The 15,832-nt window shown below is 39.5% G+C and overlaps 1 protein-coding gene across 1 annotated transcript; it reads left to right on the top strand.

The window, feature by feature from the left end:
* The first annotated feature begins 1,376 nt into the window (after positions 1-1,376).
* On the top strand, positions 1,377-6,032 carry LOC105354446 (uncharacterized). Its single transcript, XM_011477611.4, has 2 exons — positions 1,377-1,669; positions 3,178-6,032. Exon 2 carries the CDS (start codon positions 3,262-3,264, stop codon positions 5,341-5,343), a length of 2,082 nt encoding a protein of 693 aa, XP_011475913.2. The 5' UTR covers positions 1,377-1,669; positions 3,178-3,261; the 3' UTR covers positions 5,344-6,032.
* The last annotated feature ends 9,800 nt before the right edge of the window (positions 6,033-15,832 follow it).

Genomic DNA, 15,832 nt, shown 5'->3' on the forward strand with positions numbered 1-15,832 from the left:
CTCACGTTGAAGGTTCCAAATGTTAGATTGACAATTTCACCCGAGCCCACTTTCACGAGGAAGGGATGTGGCCTTCCAACAATCTCACTCCTGATTGGCGAGAGTGTTTGCTATGGAAACGATGACTCAGATAGACTTTTACCAATCACTGTTTACTGATGTCATCAGGTTCCAACATGGCGACGTCCGTATCGTGAAAAAGAATTGTGACTAAATTGACTTAATTTTCTTGTAGCCAGAAGTAAATCATTTTCTATGGGTGATGTCACACTCACTCAGTCCAGTTCTCATATGCAGTCAATGGTAATATCGTTTCTGACCCCTTTGTCCCTTTATCTGTGGTATTTTCACCAATGTGCACATATCTGACACCTGTTTGGCTCTCAGTCCGCCTTTGTCACTCTGTCCCTCTACACCATCTCCTTGGCCCTGGTTTATGAATTTTCAATACTAATCTTCAGTTTTTGGATTATAGGTTCACAAGCCTTGTAATAAATTCATTTTGATTAGTAGGTTGCAGGTTTGCTTTCTGCCCTTGCCCTCCATATGTCAAAGTGTCCTTGAGCAAGACACTGAACCTGAATTACTCCTGGTGGTTATGGGTTGGCACCAGTGTTCGGCATCAGTGTGTGAATATGTGTGTGCATGGGTAAATGGGTCTGTGAGGTACCATTTTAGCATTAAAGTCCTTGGGAGGTATACCTCGTCTCAGACTGACATTTTGGACTGCCTTCATTACTTTTTAACAAGATCATTATCATGAATTGACAAGCAGAGTTTTGTAGGAGGTCCTGCCACCACCCTGTTTGCACGTTTCATGAAGACTTCAGTTCATCGCAAGTGCAGTCATTTTTAAAGCTAATGCATTGAATGCAAAACATCCCCTAATCATCACTCCTCCACCACCATGCTCATAAATTAGAATATAACGTTGGAGGCTATTTTGTTGTATGTCCTTCCAGTAAAATCAAGGTAAATAAATAGTAAACAAAATGAAATCTGCTTTGAATTTTTGCTGAATTCAATTTAGAAAATACATTACACCACTTTGTTCTCTAGAAAAGTGTTTTAAGCAGTCCTTATAGGGAAACTCTTATAGGTTAATCCGACTAAGAATAAACATAAAACTCATTTTTAAATTAAACATTTCTGTTAGAATTTTTTTAAATCCTTATTTTAGTAGTTAGGCCTCGAAAAGACACAGCTGAAAACCCTGTATCCTGGAAAAAATATGGCTTCACTCATCAGGCATTGGCAGCACCAGGATATAAAAGTCATCAATCTCAAGTATAAGTGACCCTCCTGTGATGCCTGCGGCTCCTCTCTGGCTCCATCCTCATTCCTTCTTTTATTCATCCACCCATCTGCTGCACTGAGCAGCCTGGACCAGCTCACCCTGGGATGGCACCAAGCAAAGCGCGCCTCTCCCTGCAGACTCAGCCAGTCGGTCAGCGGTGACTCATTGCGCACGGTCAGCCAGCCGCTCGGAGCGCGTAGGTTTGGTACCCAGGCTGCGCGGGATCGATCGCTCCAAGACTTCTGTTGCGCTGGAAGGCGTGGCTTTTTGTCAGCGACGCACGGTTGTTTTTTTCCTTTTTATTTTTGGGGGGTTCGGCGTCTCTCTCCGGCACGGATGCTTAAACGGCTTCCCAGGGCGCGGGACATCAAGGTAAACCGCCGTCGTCCTGTTGATCTGTTTCCTTAAACGTTAAGTTCGTCTGCAAGGTCAAATCAGCAGAACATTCGGTGGCATTTGTGGAATGAATCGGATCTAAGAGGATCTAGTGTATGACACAGATCTGAATTGGCCTGGATAGGTCGAGTGCATCACCTACATGCAGCCTGTTATTTATTTTGCATGTTCCATACTGCTGATGCCCCCTTTTCTCCTTGCCAATGCTGCAGAAACAGAAAGAAGAAAGCAGAGAGAGGAGCACTGACAGTTGTAGTTGCTTTGCATCAATGTACTCTTTAGGACAAACAACAGGCTTGTGCACGGAGGCAGAGCAAAAGTAATTTAATGTTTTGTGTTGATCAATTACAAATAAAAATCGCACTTGTGAAAGACTAAAGCTTCAAATCTGTCACAGTTTGAGAACAGCGATGTGATGATGTTATTAAGGTGAAATCGCATTGAACTCTTGCTTTTCGATTACAAAGATGTTTATTTCAGGTGTATTCACCGTTCAGGGAACTTTACTATAATTGAGGACATTTCAGATGTCAGCTGAGTGATGATGGCACAGGACTTGCAGAATTGACCATAATGCACCCACAGGCTCAGGAGACAGACCTGGATTAGGTCCTTCATCATGCCAACGAGAGGGAAAAATGAGGAACTGCAGGTCGAATATATACTAAACTGTAAGACTAAAAATGCCAAAGATTTTCTGGCCTTAATGTGTTTTTGTTTTTTCTTTAAAACAGACTTAAGGAAACAGATTACATTATGTAAACTATGGGAGTTAGGGTAAAAAAAACTGAGACCAATATCAATATACAGTCTAAAAAAAATTAGACAATGTGTGTTTTTTAAAGAAATGTAAATATAAAACAATTTTGAATAGTGTAATCTTGAATACATTTTTGGCTGTTTTTTATTCATTTTAAGGGCTGTTTTTTTAATGTCAGCCAATCTTTATTATTGGAATTTTAGGGATGAGTGAAGTACATTGGACTGATGTACTGCCATGTGGAAGTTTTAAGCATATTACTTAAGGAAAAGCTAAACAGAGAATTTCTGCAGTAAAAAAAAAAGTCACGTTAGTACAAGAAACCCATGCAGACTCTGTGCACTCAAATGTGTTCTTTCCTAGACAAAATTGAGAAAAGTAAAAATCATTGTCATAATCAGCGTTCATTCAACGGTAAGAATATAAACCATTTTCCAAGACGGTGACATAAAAATTGTATTTTGCAAAAAAAGTGGCTGGAAGATTAGTTTAAAAGTTGCATATAAACAATATCCACAAAAGTATCAATATGTCATTTGATTGGTGATTTAAACTCTAAAATCTTGCAAAATCTTGTTCCATTCGGTTGATTAATGGATGTTTAGCATCCATTTGCATGCCATATTTGCATATAAACCTTTTCTGCTTATATGTATTTGGTTCTTAATGCTTAAGGTTTTTACATTTTGTGTACAAACCATCTATGTCTACTTACTTCCCTCAGGGAGCTACATAAAGAGGCAGACAGCGCATCTGTGTCCATCTTTGCACTACAACAGTATTTACAGACGGAAACGGAGACTTCAACATGGGAACTAACCCAAAAAGGACAATGACGATCCATACAGTGCCACAGCTGGCTGCGGTGGATTCTCTGGGAAATAAGGAGTCTAATGCCAACTGGGGAAATGAGGCCCATCTCAAACTCTCTCAGGTTTGTCCAGAGGACTCACTCCCACCTGCTGGACAGCGGGATAACCTCTGTCAAACAACTGTTCTTGCCAACCCCATTCCCCAAGCAACAGCTTCGCAGGGAACTGAAATGGTTGACAGCTCTGTAAGTGACAAACCAGCGCTGGGCAATGTGAACCAAACTAAATCTGTGACAGGTGGAGAGCAGCACTTGCTAAACCTGTCACTGACAGGTCAATGTGCAGGAGAGACGGGAGGCAACCAGGGGGATTCTAATGCTAACACGAAAATGTTAAGCCCGGCCACTGAAAAAGATGTTTGTAAGGCCGGGTTGTCAGCTGTTGTTACATCAGCTTCAAAGGTCGACATGCAAAACAATGGATTTCAAAGAAAAGAGCCAAGCAAGGCAAAGGAAGAGAAGTGGACATCTTCAGCTGAAGCCACTGTGCAAATGACCAGTGAAAAAAATGTTTCCGCAAATGAAAAAAATGAACTGAACAATGCAGCTGTTGCTCCCCAACAAGAGTTTAAGAGCATTTTAGTTCCAGATAGTGCTACACCACAGAAAACTGAAGAACCTGTTCACTTTCAGAGTGACTCATTTGCAAAACCAACACCCCTGCATGGGTCTGAATCTTTAACTCCTCACACGTCCACTAATCCTCTGTGCACCAGTGAAAACAAAGACTCCACGTCTACAAGCAACACTTCATGTTCAGCACATTCAGCAGGGAATTTCCCTCCGGTAAAGGGAGCACAAGTCTCCTCAGATAAACATCAGCTCGTCTCTTCACAGATAGATGTGTCCACTCTAACCCGGGCTACACAAACCACGCCGAAGTGTGGGCAGGTGGCTGAGGCAACCAGCCAAACTGTCACCAGTGTGGAGGAACACAACAAACTCTACAGAGAGGCTTCGACCATGACCTGCCCTCTATCACCAGTCAAGCAGTATCATGATATGGAGGTTCAGGCCGTGGCAAACGTGTCCAACAAGGCGGTGTCCACAAGTCCCAGTCTGCTGTCCTTCGCTGTGACCCGTAAGCTGAGCAGTGGTGCAGTCCACAGGGAGGAGCTGCAGAGCCTGGCTGTGGTCTATCAGGCTGACAACGTAGGTCTCCACCAAATTTACACAACGTCCATACCCAGCACTAATCGCACTTCAGAGAGAGTCACCATCGAGGCAGAGATGTGCCCCGACCAGACTTACAGTTCCAGCTCAGAAACCTTGCCCCAGCTTAACTCCAAGCTCGGAGCCAAGCCCAAAGAGACTGGTCTGGCTCCGTGCAACATTCAGCCAGTTTATCAAATCAACATCGAACACAGCAACCACAAGAAGGAAGGTGAAGAAATTGACTTGAATTTTAAAAAAGGTATTCAGGCATCTGCAGAGGGAACGGCCTCTGCTGATGCTCTGAATGTCAAATCAGGGGCTCCCACAGGGACAGCCAGGGCTTCACAGTCCGGATCTGCTGACAGAAACAACGTTGGGCTTTCTCAGGCTGCTGTCACAACCAAGGCTGAGCAGGCCCCGCCTACCAAAACAGCAGGAAACACTGCAACAAAGTCAGACCCAACTAAGAAAAAGGCTCTGCTAAAGGCGGCACAATCTAAGAAGGAGAAGACAGAACCAGAGGGAAACACTGATGAGGAGGATCAGTCAGAGAAGGAAAAAGGAAAAGGTGTCCATGATGTTGTATGGGATGAACAAGGCATGACATGGGAGGTCTATGGTGCCTCAGTGGATCCAGAATCCCTTGGTTTTGCCATACAGAGCCACCTGCAGTGCAAGATTAAAGAGCAAGAAAGGAAACTGATAGTGCAGACATCCATACGAAAGTCAATTTCTGGCGTTGATTCTCCGCGACATGATAAAAAGAACAAAAGGAGGCAACAGAACATTTTCAGGTCAATGCTGCAAAATGTCAGAAGACCAAACTGCTGTGTGCGCCCCCCTCCCTCCTCTGTTCTGGAGTAGCATGGCGCAGAGGTACCCAATGACAGACTCCTGCCTTTCCTCGAGGTCACAGCGTTCGCCCTCCTCTCATCATAATTGCAGCGCCACAAGAAACATTAACAGGACATTGATCCCTGGAACGTTGTAGCATAAAGAGTAATGTGTGATGTATGAAAATCAACATGGTAGCATATAGAGGCAAAACACGAGTATTTCCAAACTTCATTTCTAGAAATAAATGTTAGAGAGAAGCAATTTTAAGAGCTGCAATAATAATAAAGCGCATGTGTTTTGTTTAAAAGGTAGCTGTACTGATGTTCATAGAAGGAAGTGGTGATGATGACGATGGATGACTTGTGTTCAAACATTTGCATAAATATATTAAGCTGATGTCCTATTATATTTGGTGCAGCTAGAGTATGTTTTGAGGCGCTGCATTTATAAGACTGCTGTTTTTGTTTTTTAACGTCTCGGTTTATTTTAAACATGTGGGTGGAAAAGCAAAAAAGAAAACTGCAGGTACACATATTTGCATTGATTAATCTATACCATTTGATTTTCTATTAAAATTCCAAAAAACAAACAGTGCTGACTTTCACATCTTTTCCTTGATGATGCTTTCAGTTGCGTAGTGTCGTTGAAATGGCAATAAAACCTTTTGATAATGCTTATTAATCTACTGTGCAATAAAAAATATGGATTTGTTACTTTTATTCCTAAGTAGCTCTCTAACCAGTCAACACTTTTCTCTAACCATCAGAAACAATGCCATAGCTGTTTTTTTAATATACATTAATGCCTCTGCTATAAATTGTTTTTAGCCTGGTTATCACAGCTCAAGGCCCAACATGTCACACAAAGGAAAGGGTCAAATGTAGAGGGCAAACTCCTAAGGAAATCCAATTTCTAAAAGGGTTCAAAATGCAGCAGGCCAAGAGACTGAGAGGAACGAATCTTTTCATCGCATCTTTTGAATTTTTTTTAATACATATTCCAAAACCATTATTTTCATTCTTTGTAAAAATCTGTTTTTCACAATTTGACGGATTTATAAATTACAGTATAATATAACTACCTTTTTTGCTTATGTTTTTTTGCAAGTCCTAAATTCATTTTTGCAGAGCCCTGGGCATAACAAATAAAGGAAATCGCTCCCTCAAGTTAATAATTAGTGGCCACAAAGAAGTATTTATTGCACTAAAATTAGCATTTTGCGGGCGCAAGTAAGCATTTTGTTAGCATTTTGTGTGCACAAGGTAGCAGTATGTGTGCACAAATGTGGGTACAAATGATTATTTTGTTAGCATTTTGTGGATACACAATTAGTATTTTAGTATCAACTATTCCTACTACTTATTCGTAACCACAAATGCTAATTTGTGGCTACAAAATACTAATTTCTGGCCTCAAAATACTAATTCATGGCCACAAAAAAATAATGTGTGAACAAAAGAGGCTAATTTGTGTGCACAAAATACAAAGTACTTTTGTCATTTTCAGGGTTTCGTACATTTCTATTAAATGTAATTATTTTCTAATTTGCTCAAATAATGCTTTTTTTTATGGCAATTTCATTGACACCCCCTATTCTCTTTTTTATGAATACGAAAAATTGCTTTCGATGATTTTGTGCTTGTCTTTATTTAGAAAATCTAACTGTGAGGCCAAGCTGAAATGCAACATTTTCACTTAATATCTATATATATCCATTTCTAAATATAATATATACAGTATTTTGTAAATGAACAAATAACACTGTTGAAACACTGTTCTGGCCTGAAACAAAGCGACAGGTTGTACGCTGTTCTGTGTCAGGGGAAAGCCAATTTTATCAATGATGGGAAATACTGCAGCAACTCTGTGACCTCAAAGCATTGCATATCTTTATGAATGAATAAATAAGTCTGTGTCCTAATTATTCTAAAACTAAAGCCAGCTTTCTTTCTGCAGTCAGTGTTCCTGTCCGGTGCATTTAGAAACGTTCAAAAAACAATCCAAACAGTTTGTAGAAAAGTCACGAAAAGGTTGTAACATCCAGCAGTAACAAACTTTTCATCTATGAGGGCAGTGCAACCAGTAACTCGAAAAGGGATTTATAATTATAATAATAATAATAATACATTTTATTTAGAAAGACATGCGCTTTACATTTTGTTTCCAGATGGCAAGCTCTGTTTGAATCAGTACAATCCAAATTGGAAAAAAAAGAGTCGCATAAATAATGAAAAAGATTCTAGATGGACAGTTTGTGTTAGTGGCAAAGGATTTTGGCTTAGAAAAGTAAATAAGAAGTCATTTTTTTAGCATTTCAAACATTTTACTGAATTCCTTTAGACTTAACTTAAATTGTTTCAAAGAATCCTAGTTAACAGAAAGGTGGCAGTTCATCTATTTATCCATTTTCTTCATCCAACTCACCATATCTCTTTCGGGGTCAAAGGTCAGGCAAAGGCAGGGTACACCCTGAACAGGTCATCAGTCTGTCACAGGTCACACAATCCCTCCCACACAGACCTAGTGATACTCTAGTCTAGAGTAACCAATAAACCTATCAAGCATGTTTTTGGACTGTGGAAGGAACCTGGAAGGCCGGGAGAAAACCCACACATGAACGGGTAGAACGTGCAAACTCCACATCCAGGACTTTCTCACCGTGAGGCAAGAGTGCTAACCGCTGGGAGTAGTCATCCCTCACATTTAAGCTGATAGTCAATGTGACCGTTCCTTACTGTTTTTATCACCACTTAAATGATATTTCATAAAAATAGTTTTGTAAAAAAAAAACTATTTTCTGTGGAGTGATTGCAGTGTGCTGCTGGGCTGCTGACAGTCCGCTCGTTTAATTGAGGCAGACTGGTGGGATCTATTGGTAGGACGCCAGGCAAAGAGGCAGAAAACAGCATGCTGAGCAGAGTTGGTTCAAGGACTTCACCATCCCTATTTAACCTTTGCTGACTGTGAGAGTTGGACACAAAAATTCCCATTGTGATAGTTAAATTGTGGTAAGTCACAAATACCTAATAATTTATTTGATTTTTTTGGATGTTTTACTTTGAAGGATATAAATGTATTCTGTATTTGAACATCAGTGGTCTTTCTAAAATGACACGAACCCTTCTTTCATCCAGTCGACATGAATTATAAATCATCCCACGTAAAATTACCCTTTAAAATGGACTGCAGAAAATTAAGCTGCCTCATTTATTAGAAACAACATTACCAGTGTGCAAAAATAAAAGTGAAGCCCAATTAAACTTAATTAGAACAGCAAATTGAGTGCGATTGAGTGTGATTAACCCCGTCACACCAACAGAAAAAGTGCTGAAATAGTTCCATTTCCAAAGAAAGCCCAGATTGTGCTGTTTTGAAATAAAAGGTTCCCAAAAGAAGTCCGAGGCTGAACAAAAGCTTTTATGGAGAGTTATCTTCTGGAAATTATGAAGTGCTTTCTGCTGCCGTTTGATTAGCTCTCTGTCCTGAAGAGAGGCAACAAAGAGAGTGAACGAGAGGCAAAAAAAAAAAGCTCTGATGCACTGAAATGTTGCAGTGTGCAGTTGGCAACTAATTGGTTACCATTTAAATACATTTTCCTTCATTCATTTATTCAGTTATTTTAATGTTTAAAAAGAAAATTTTTAACATTATTAGGGTCAGTGTGTGTGAAGTGTACTCAGTCCCCGTTCTGCAAGCCTGTTTTCACGTGCATTTAAATAATCATGACAAGTTACATTGAGGAAAAAAAACAATATCAAAATGTTAATTTGTTCATTCATTAATTGTTATAATTGTTTGAGTGGATATAAAAACCCTGATTGCAAAGATTCTATAAATATTCCAGATATGCATGTTTATCAGCTTCCCTCTTGCCTCCTCATCTGAATAATCTTGAGCCTGGGAAATTATTGGATCTGATGAAACTCTTTCAAAAAAATGTCTTCAGACGTTTAAAACTGTAACATGGCAAATGTTCCGACGATATAGACGTTTTTTTTCCATCCATAAATCAAAGTAATATGCAATTTGCTATCTCATAATTCATTTGAAAATGCATTTTTGCAATTGACTGGATTGCAAAATCTATGCAAAACAACGAAATGAATTAACTCAGTAGGGGTGGGATTATCTTACTTCCCACTCTTTTTCAAGCAATAAATCAAGCTCTACTTGACTTTAGTTAATGATCACTATATTTAATGAATCAAATGTGATTTAAGTGTTTATCTATGCATTTCATCATTTCTGTAATGACTTTGATAAATCTGTGTGTGTTTTTTAATATTGTATTGACAGGTAATGCTTGAAACAAATAAATTATATCCAACCTTGATAGGCAATTCAGGCTTGCAATGTGAAAATGCATTTTGCAATTTAGATTCCAACCTAAAAAGTCATTAAGTCCTACAATTTTAAAAATACAGTTTTAAATAAAAGCAAAGTCAATTACATTTTAAAGGGCCTACATTATGCATAATCAACTTCTTTGAGCTTTTAACTGTATTATCATGTTAATGTCATGTCTCATCAGTCTCATTTTATGTCCTGAGTTGTGCACTTTTGGTCAATGTCTGTCACCTGTGTTGTCTCGTGTTGCACTTCCCGTTTTATTTTGAAACACTTTCCTCTTGTTTCAGGCCTTGTTACTTCCTGCCCTTGTCTGTTCCCTACAGGTGTGACTGTCTGATCTTCCCTGATTGTTTCCACCTGTGTTTCCTTTCCTCATGAGTCTCCCTTTGTCCTGTGCCAGTTTGTTTGGTTGTATCCTGTGCTATAGCCTTTGCAATCAGAGTAAAGCTCTTAAACTCTGCATCTGAGTCCAGTCCTGAGGTCTGTCCTGACCGTTAATACTTCACGAAAACAACCCCTAAGCGGTATTTTGATCCATTATCGCATTTCTGAGCATTTCTCTAAAAAAGGCGCTCTGAGCACCAGCCCGTCCCAATTTCCGAAAACGAACGGGTTCTGACATTGTGACATAATTGAGTGAGAACAGCCCCTTAGTCTACATTGCCTCCAGCCCCAGGCCAGCATACACACCCACTTTCTCCATGGAGCTAGCGGTGATCGGCAAAATGCTTTATTTTTATAAGCACAATATGCACATCTGTCTTTGCAAAAGTTTGGATCTTGTTTGTTATTGTGGATGAAACGCAGATACGTTGCAGAGACCGACTCTAGGATGATGTCATGAAAGGGGTGGCACCCACAGGAAGTGAAAGCCTGTGCCTCAGAGATCAAGTCTTACTCCCGGGTACCTTTTAGTGTCAAAGGTAATATATTATCATATATATGGATACAGTTTACTCTGAAAGGCTTAAGATAAGCATAGTATGGACGTTTTACATTGTCATTGGTTTTTGGTACCATAATTCAAAAGGAGAATTGTTTTATTACTTTGAATTATGTGTAAAAAAAGCTTCCAAATGACTGATTTAGTTCATCAGAGCAGCACCAGCTCCAGCCCTTCCGTTTAGAATTTAAAAAATCCAAAAAAGATGCAACTTGTACTGAAAACAAAAACAAAAAATGAGATCACTGCTTTAATTTTATTCTCTAACTGTAATCATTTTTAAAGCACTTGTATTTAGCTGAATACTTCCTTTCCGATTGAACTCAAGTATAACTGGTATAGCAGTAAAGCTGGTCGACTGCTGTTGCTGTTTTTAAAAGCATGTTGTTTCATAATAATGTCAGGACACAACAGTAGGGATAAAAAAGTACTCTTCATCTTCCAAGCTGCTGTGAAATGTCACAACCTGCACTGAATTACACAGAGTACAATGTAAAACCTTCTTTTGATCCACTTGGATCAATCAGCCATTGAGCGCCTCTTCAGGTCTTTAAGGGTTTGTTCAGTAAAAGAAGACAGCCGTCACAGATGTGTGCATATACTCAACCATCATAAACTGAGGCTTTTTTTGACACACCAAATCTATGTTTTTTTTCTCCAACTTCACCTTTCAATAGCTAATTTTTATTTTTTTCCTTTTTAATAAGTGCCAAACTATTGTGGATAATGGCAGGTGAAGTTTTGTTATACTGGAAGATTTCTTATTATAATGAGCATGGAGAGAAATTTCTGAGACATGTGCAGAAAATAAGTAGGAAATTCGAATTACATCAAGATAATACGGGACTTTGAAAGCGTTGAAGTCCCACCCTGATCACCTTTTGATCTTATTCCAAAAGCGTTCCCAATGGATTTTAAATTATGATTTTGCCATTTTGGGCCAAAATCTAAAAAGATGTGTTTTTTATAGGACATCATTTCTGCAGAATGGCAGGAGTTCATTAGAAATTTGCCTCTGAGTTGTGGGCAAGATCATTTCCACAGAGCAACAGCCGCTCCCTCCTTTCCTCTCCCCGTTGTGGAGCGTGGTGGAGCGTGGTGGAGAGTAGAGCGGGGAGCTTGTTGATGGTCGCTTCTACGTTACACCTGCTAGAAATAATCAGAGATACAAATTTAGGCTTAATGTTCTTTATATACTGTATGTCCTCCATCAAGAGAAAAATGCTACAAGAAAATGTTAAAAACACCATTTTAACAGTTGTGTGTCTTTCAATGGTTGTTTAAAGTAAGCTTAGACCCGTTTTGCCAATTGCACCAACTTATTTGAAGCAATTCATATCTTTTAAAGTTTTGGTAACGATTTATTTGATGTGTACTAGCTTTGGATTTTTTTGTGACAAACTCCTGGCTCTCCCAATTATGTGTTGTCCTCTTTTAAACACTTGAGAACAATTTAAGTTTTTTTAAAAAATCCTGAAATGTTTTCATGAAATAAGTGAAATGAAACATAAACAGAATAAAACGGAAATGTTATTTTGATGTTGGAATCACAAAGGAATGCAATTTCAGGAAACAAAAAAGTATGTTAAGGGATTAATAGTCAAACTCAGGTTCTGCTGGGTCTTACAGACAGAGGGGCATTCTGTGGGCATTCCGATGCTCTATGCACAAGTTCATAAATATTCAGAGGTCTGTCTAACAGAAAGATAATGACCTCAAATCTAAATCTAAGCTATGCCAGAGCTACCATATGGGGACAAATGAAAGATGGTGAGCTTGTGAACATGCAGAATTCGATACAGTCTCCAGATTTTGATGCACTGGTTTCAGAGTAAACTTATAAATGAGAGAAAAGAAAAGCTATAAATGCCACTAATTCCAGAGAATCTCTGAAACACAGCTGGGCAAAACTTTGTATTTTTGATCAATAAACTGCTTCTCATGTGTAAAACTGTTTCTTCCTGCTAAACATTTTTGTTGTTGTTCACCTTTCATCATATCCCTTCAAGGGACGCCACAGTGAAACCCTGTATTTCAGCTGGGCTGGGGACCCAGACTTGGGCCTCTTTGTGACTACATAGACATTAAGGTGAAAGGTCTTGCCCAAGGACCTAGATAAAGGTCATTGCACCCCCTGGGAATCAAACTATGATTTCCTATGTGCCAGTCCTGCACTTAACCAATAAAATTTGAGTTCATTCTGTCGTTTCTTTTTATTTGGGTTGAACGTTTTATTACAATTAGCTTTACATGGAGAAAAAAAACTCTCAAATGAGTCACTTCATAAGGAAAGACCCAGTAGTATCAGAATGGACAATTAAAGACTGACCATCCATGAGCTGAAACAGTAGCCCATTGTTACAGCCTAAGGGTCTCCCCTGAATCACACAGAGAGGCCATAACTAATGCCAGCACCCTCTGTGACTGAGCTGACTGGCTTTAAAGGAATCTGCGGTGCACATTCCCTGCAACTTGAAATCAGATTATTTAGTGCATGGTAGTTAGGATATACATATTGATTCAAAATTAATGACAAACGAAATCATGGCATCCTATCCCATCATGTGTGGCTGTATTGGATTTCTAGCGAAATTGAGGGCAGCAGCACAAGCAGCATTTTTGAGCTATAAATGAAGTCCTACAGATAAGTTTCTGCATTTATTGGATTTGAAATTGTCTGGCGGTGACCCAGTTAGTCTAATAAACACACAAGCTTTCCCAATCCATGTGGAACGTCTCATAGGAAGCCTGGTAGCAGCCACAGCACTTATATAGAGGAGCCATCGCAATTATCCAGACCGTCACTGAGTTCCAACGCATACACCCACAGATCATTTGAGGCGTGTTAAATTCACCTCTAACGGGGGAATGGATGCTAATAACATTTGCAGATCATATTTCCAGGTTGTGTTGTAATAGGCAGGAGTGGTGACTGGAGAGGAGGGGCGGGAGACTGAGCCTCAGCTTCTCCCTGATGTTTTCTCTTTGAACATCTCCGCTTTCTGTCATCCCCATCTGCACTCATCTTTCTTCCTCCCTGTGCCTTCTCCGTGAACCTTCGCTCCCCGTGTTCCTGGTTCTCTCTTGAAACACAATAAAAGTAATTAAAGTCTCAATCTGCCAGCCTCTCTGCTGTATGTTTTTTTCTATAAATCGTGCACTGGCCATCCTTCTCCACTTCTCGTTCTAGTATTTTATTAGCCGGATAGCTGGTAGTAGGTTTTTCCTAGTGATAGCCGCTCTGTTCCCAGTGGAATATGTGGCCTACATTTGTTTGCAGTGCAGTCAAAGCCTATGTGAGTGTGAGCTTGTGCAAACAATTCCAGATTTTATGCAGTGCAGCACGTTTGCCTGCTTTATTCCAACTCTGCAGCTGAACAGTCTTTTGTTTTCTGAAGTGTCAGTGGTCAATGTTATGATGCATGGCTTCTCTAAAAAGACACAAATTCAGAAGTGCATTAAAAAGGTCACCTTTAATGACTTCATTACTGTTTTATTATGGCTCGAAGAAAGGCTCATAAATCAGAAGCCTTCCAGTAGAGCAAAAAAAAGATGCAAATCAGGTCTAAAGGGGACATAATGATGAACAGGAAACTGAAAGAAAACCTTAGAAGACAGTTCTAAAGAAGTAACACTTCCACTAAAACCATCTACGTTCATCCTGGCAAAAAGATAGCAGGGAGTGTTATATGTATATATATATATATAAATGTGTTTTTGGTGTTTTTAAAATCTTCTTGTGGCATTTTTCTGATGATTGAAGACAGACATTAAAAAAATGTCTTTATTCAAAAAAAATGCCATTGGACATAGAAGCTACAAATGGTAAGCCACAAGCTCCCTGCTGCGCTTCATTCTGATGCATCCACTTGCAGACGACTAGATCCATGTACGTCTTTGTTTTCCTCTTCTGAGCTGGAATCTGGATCAAAACTGTACGGCTGGATAGCTTTGATATTGCTCACCATCTTTGTTGTACTGTTGTAATGTTAGGTTGAGATTGTGAGATAGCGGGAGAGCGAGTAAATAGATGTATTTTGGGAAATGGGGGCAGGCTTACTCTGCGCCAACAGTCCCAGCCACAACTCAAATTTCTAATGAACTCCTGCCGCTCCGCAGAAACTATTTCCAAGAAAACAATAAAGTTTTCAAATTTTGGCAATAAACAGCGTAATCATAATTGAAAGACCACTGAGATTGTTTTTACAAGGGATCAAAAGATGATCGGAGTGGGACTTTAAACAGTTTACTACAAACATCACAAACAAACTTTAGATACAGTACGTAACAATTGTACATTTTTAGCATCTTAAAGGAAGTGAAAAGGAAGACCATGCAACTTTTAAAAACTAAAACAATTCCACAGAAACTTTTACATCAAATAGACATAAAGACAATGTCTAGAGACTAGCCAGGCGTTGATGTTCAAAGAATTGTAACTTTTTTGATGTTCCATTGTTTCATATAAAACATACACAGAAGTAAGTATCTTGTGATTGTGAATCAGACTTGCTCCTGTTTAGATTGGCTTTTATTGTCATTGTCCATTGTACAATGACATTAAAGAAAAAGAAAAAAAAACTTCCTTACGACCCTCAGGAAGTGCAAACGCTGCAAAGCCTTTTTGATGATGGCAGTGGTGTTAGCTGCCCAGGAGAGGTCGGCAGAGATGATGATGCCGAGGAACCTGACGGTGTGGACCCTCTCTACATGCTCCCCATTGATATGGACTGCAGAGTCGAGGCAAGTCCCCAAATCTGTAGACTTTATCGAGTTACAACCATAGGAACTGTCTAATGTGAGGCCAACCAGTAAAGGACAGCTGGGACAAACGCAGCAGCAGCACTCTGGACAGATGGCTGTGTCGTCTTTTTCATTTTTCTCAGCTATGCTACTCAAGACCCACAGGACCAAATAAAAACCGTGATCCACACTTCTTTGCCAGCGTGGCTGCATCACACTTCTGTCGTGATTTTGACTTTTTTTTTTTTAAGGAATATTCTCTCACACACATTTCTTTGTAGATCGCTCCATCAGCTAGTCCTGCCAGACCTGCTTAGCCCTGCCAGTACTCAATGTCTTTGAGAAAGTAAAAATGCTTCTGCTCCTGGAGAGATAACTATGGTGTGGTTTTCTTAATGATAGTTTTTTTATTAAATACAGTAGTTATCTTTGGCTTGGTGGATCAGAGATTCAATCTGTAGCACTGCAGCCTCGTAAAGT

The sequence above is a fragment of the Oryzias latipes genome (genome assembly GCF_053564925.1).
Source record: "Oryzias latipes strain Hd-rR chromosome 1 unlocalized genomic scaffold, Olatipes_Hd-rR_3.1 chr1_Y".
NCBI lineage: Eukaryota > Metazoa > Chordata > Actinopteri > Beloniformes > Adrianichthyidae > Oryzias > Oryzias latipes.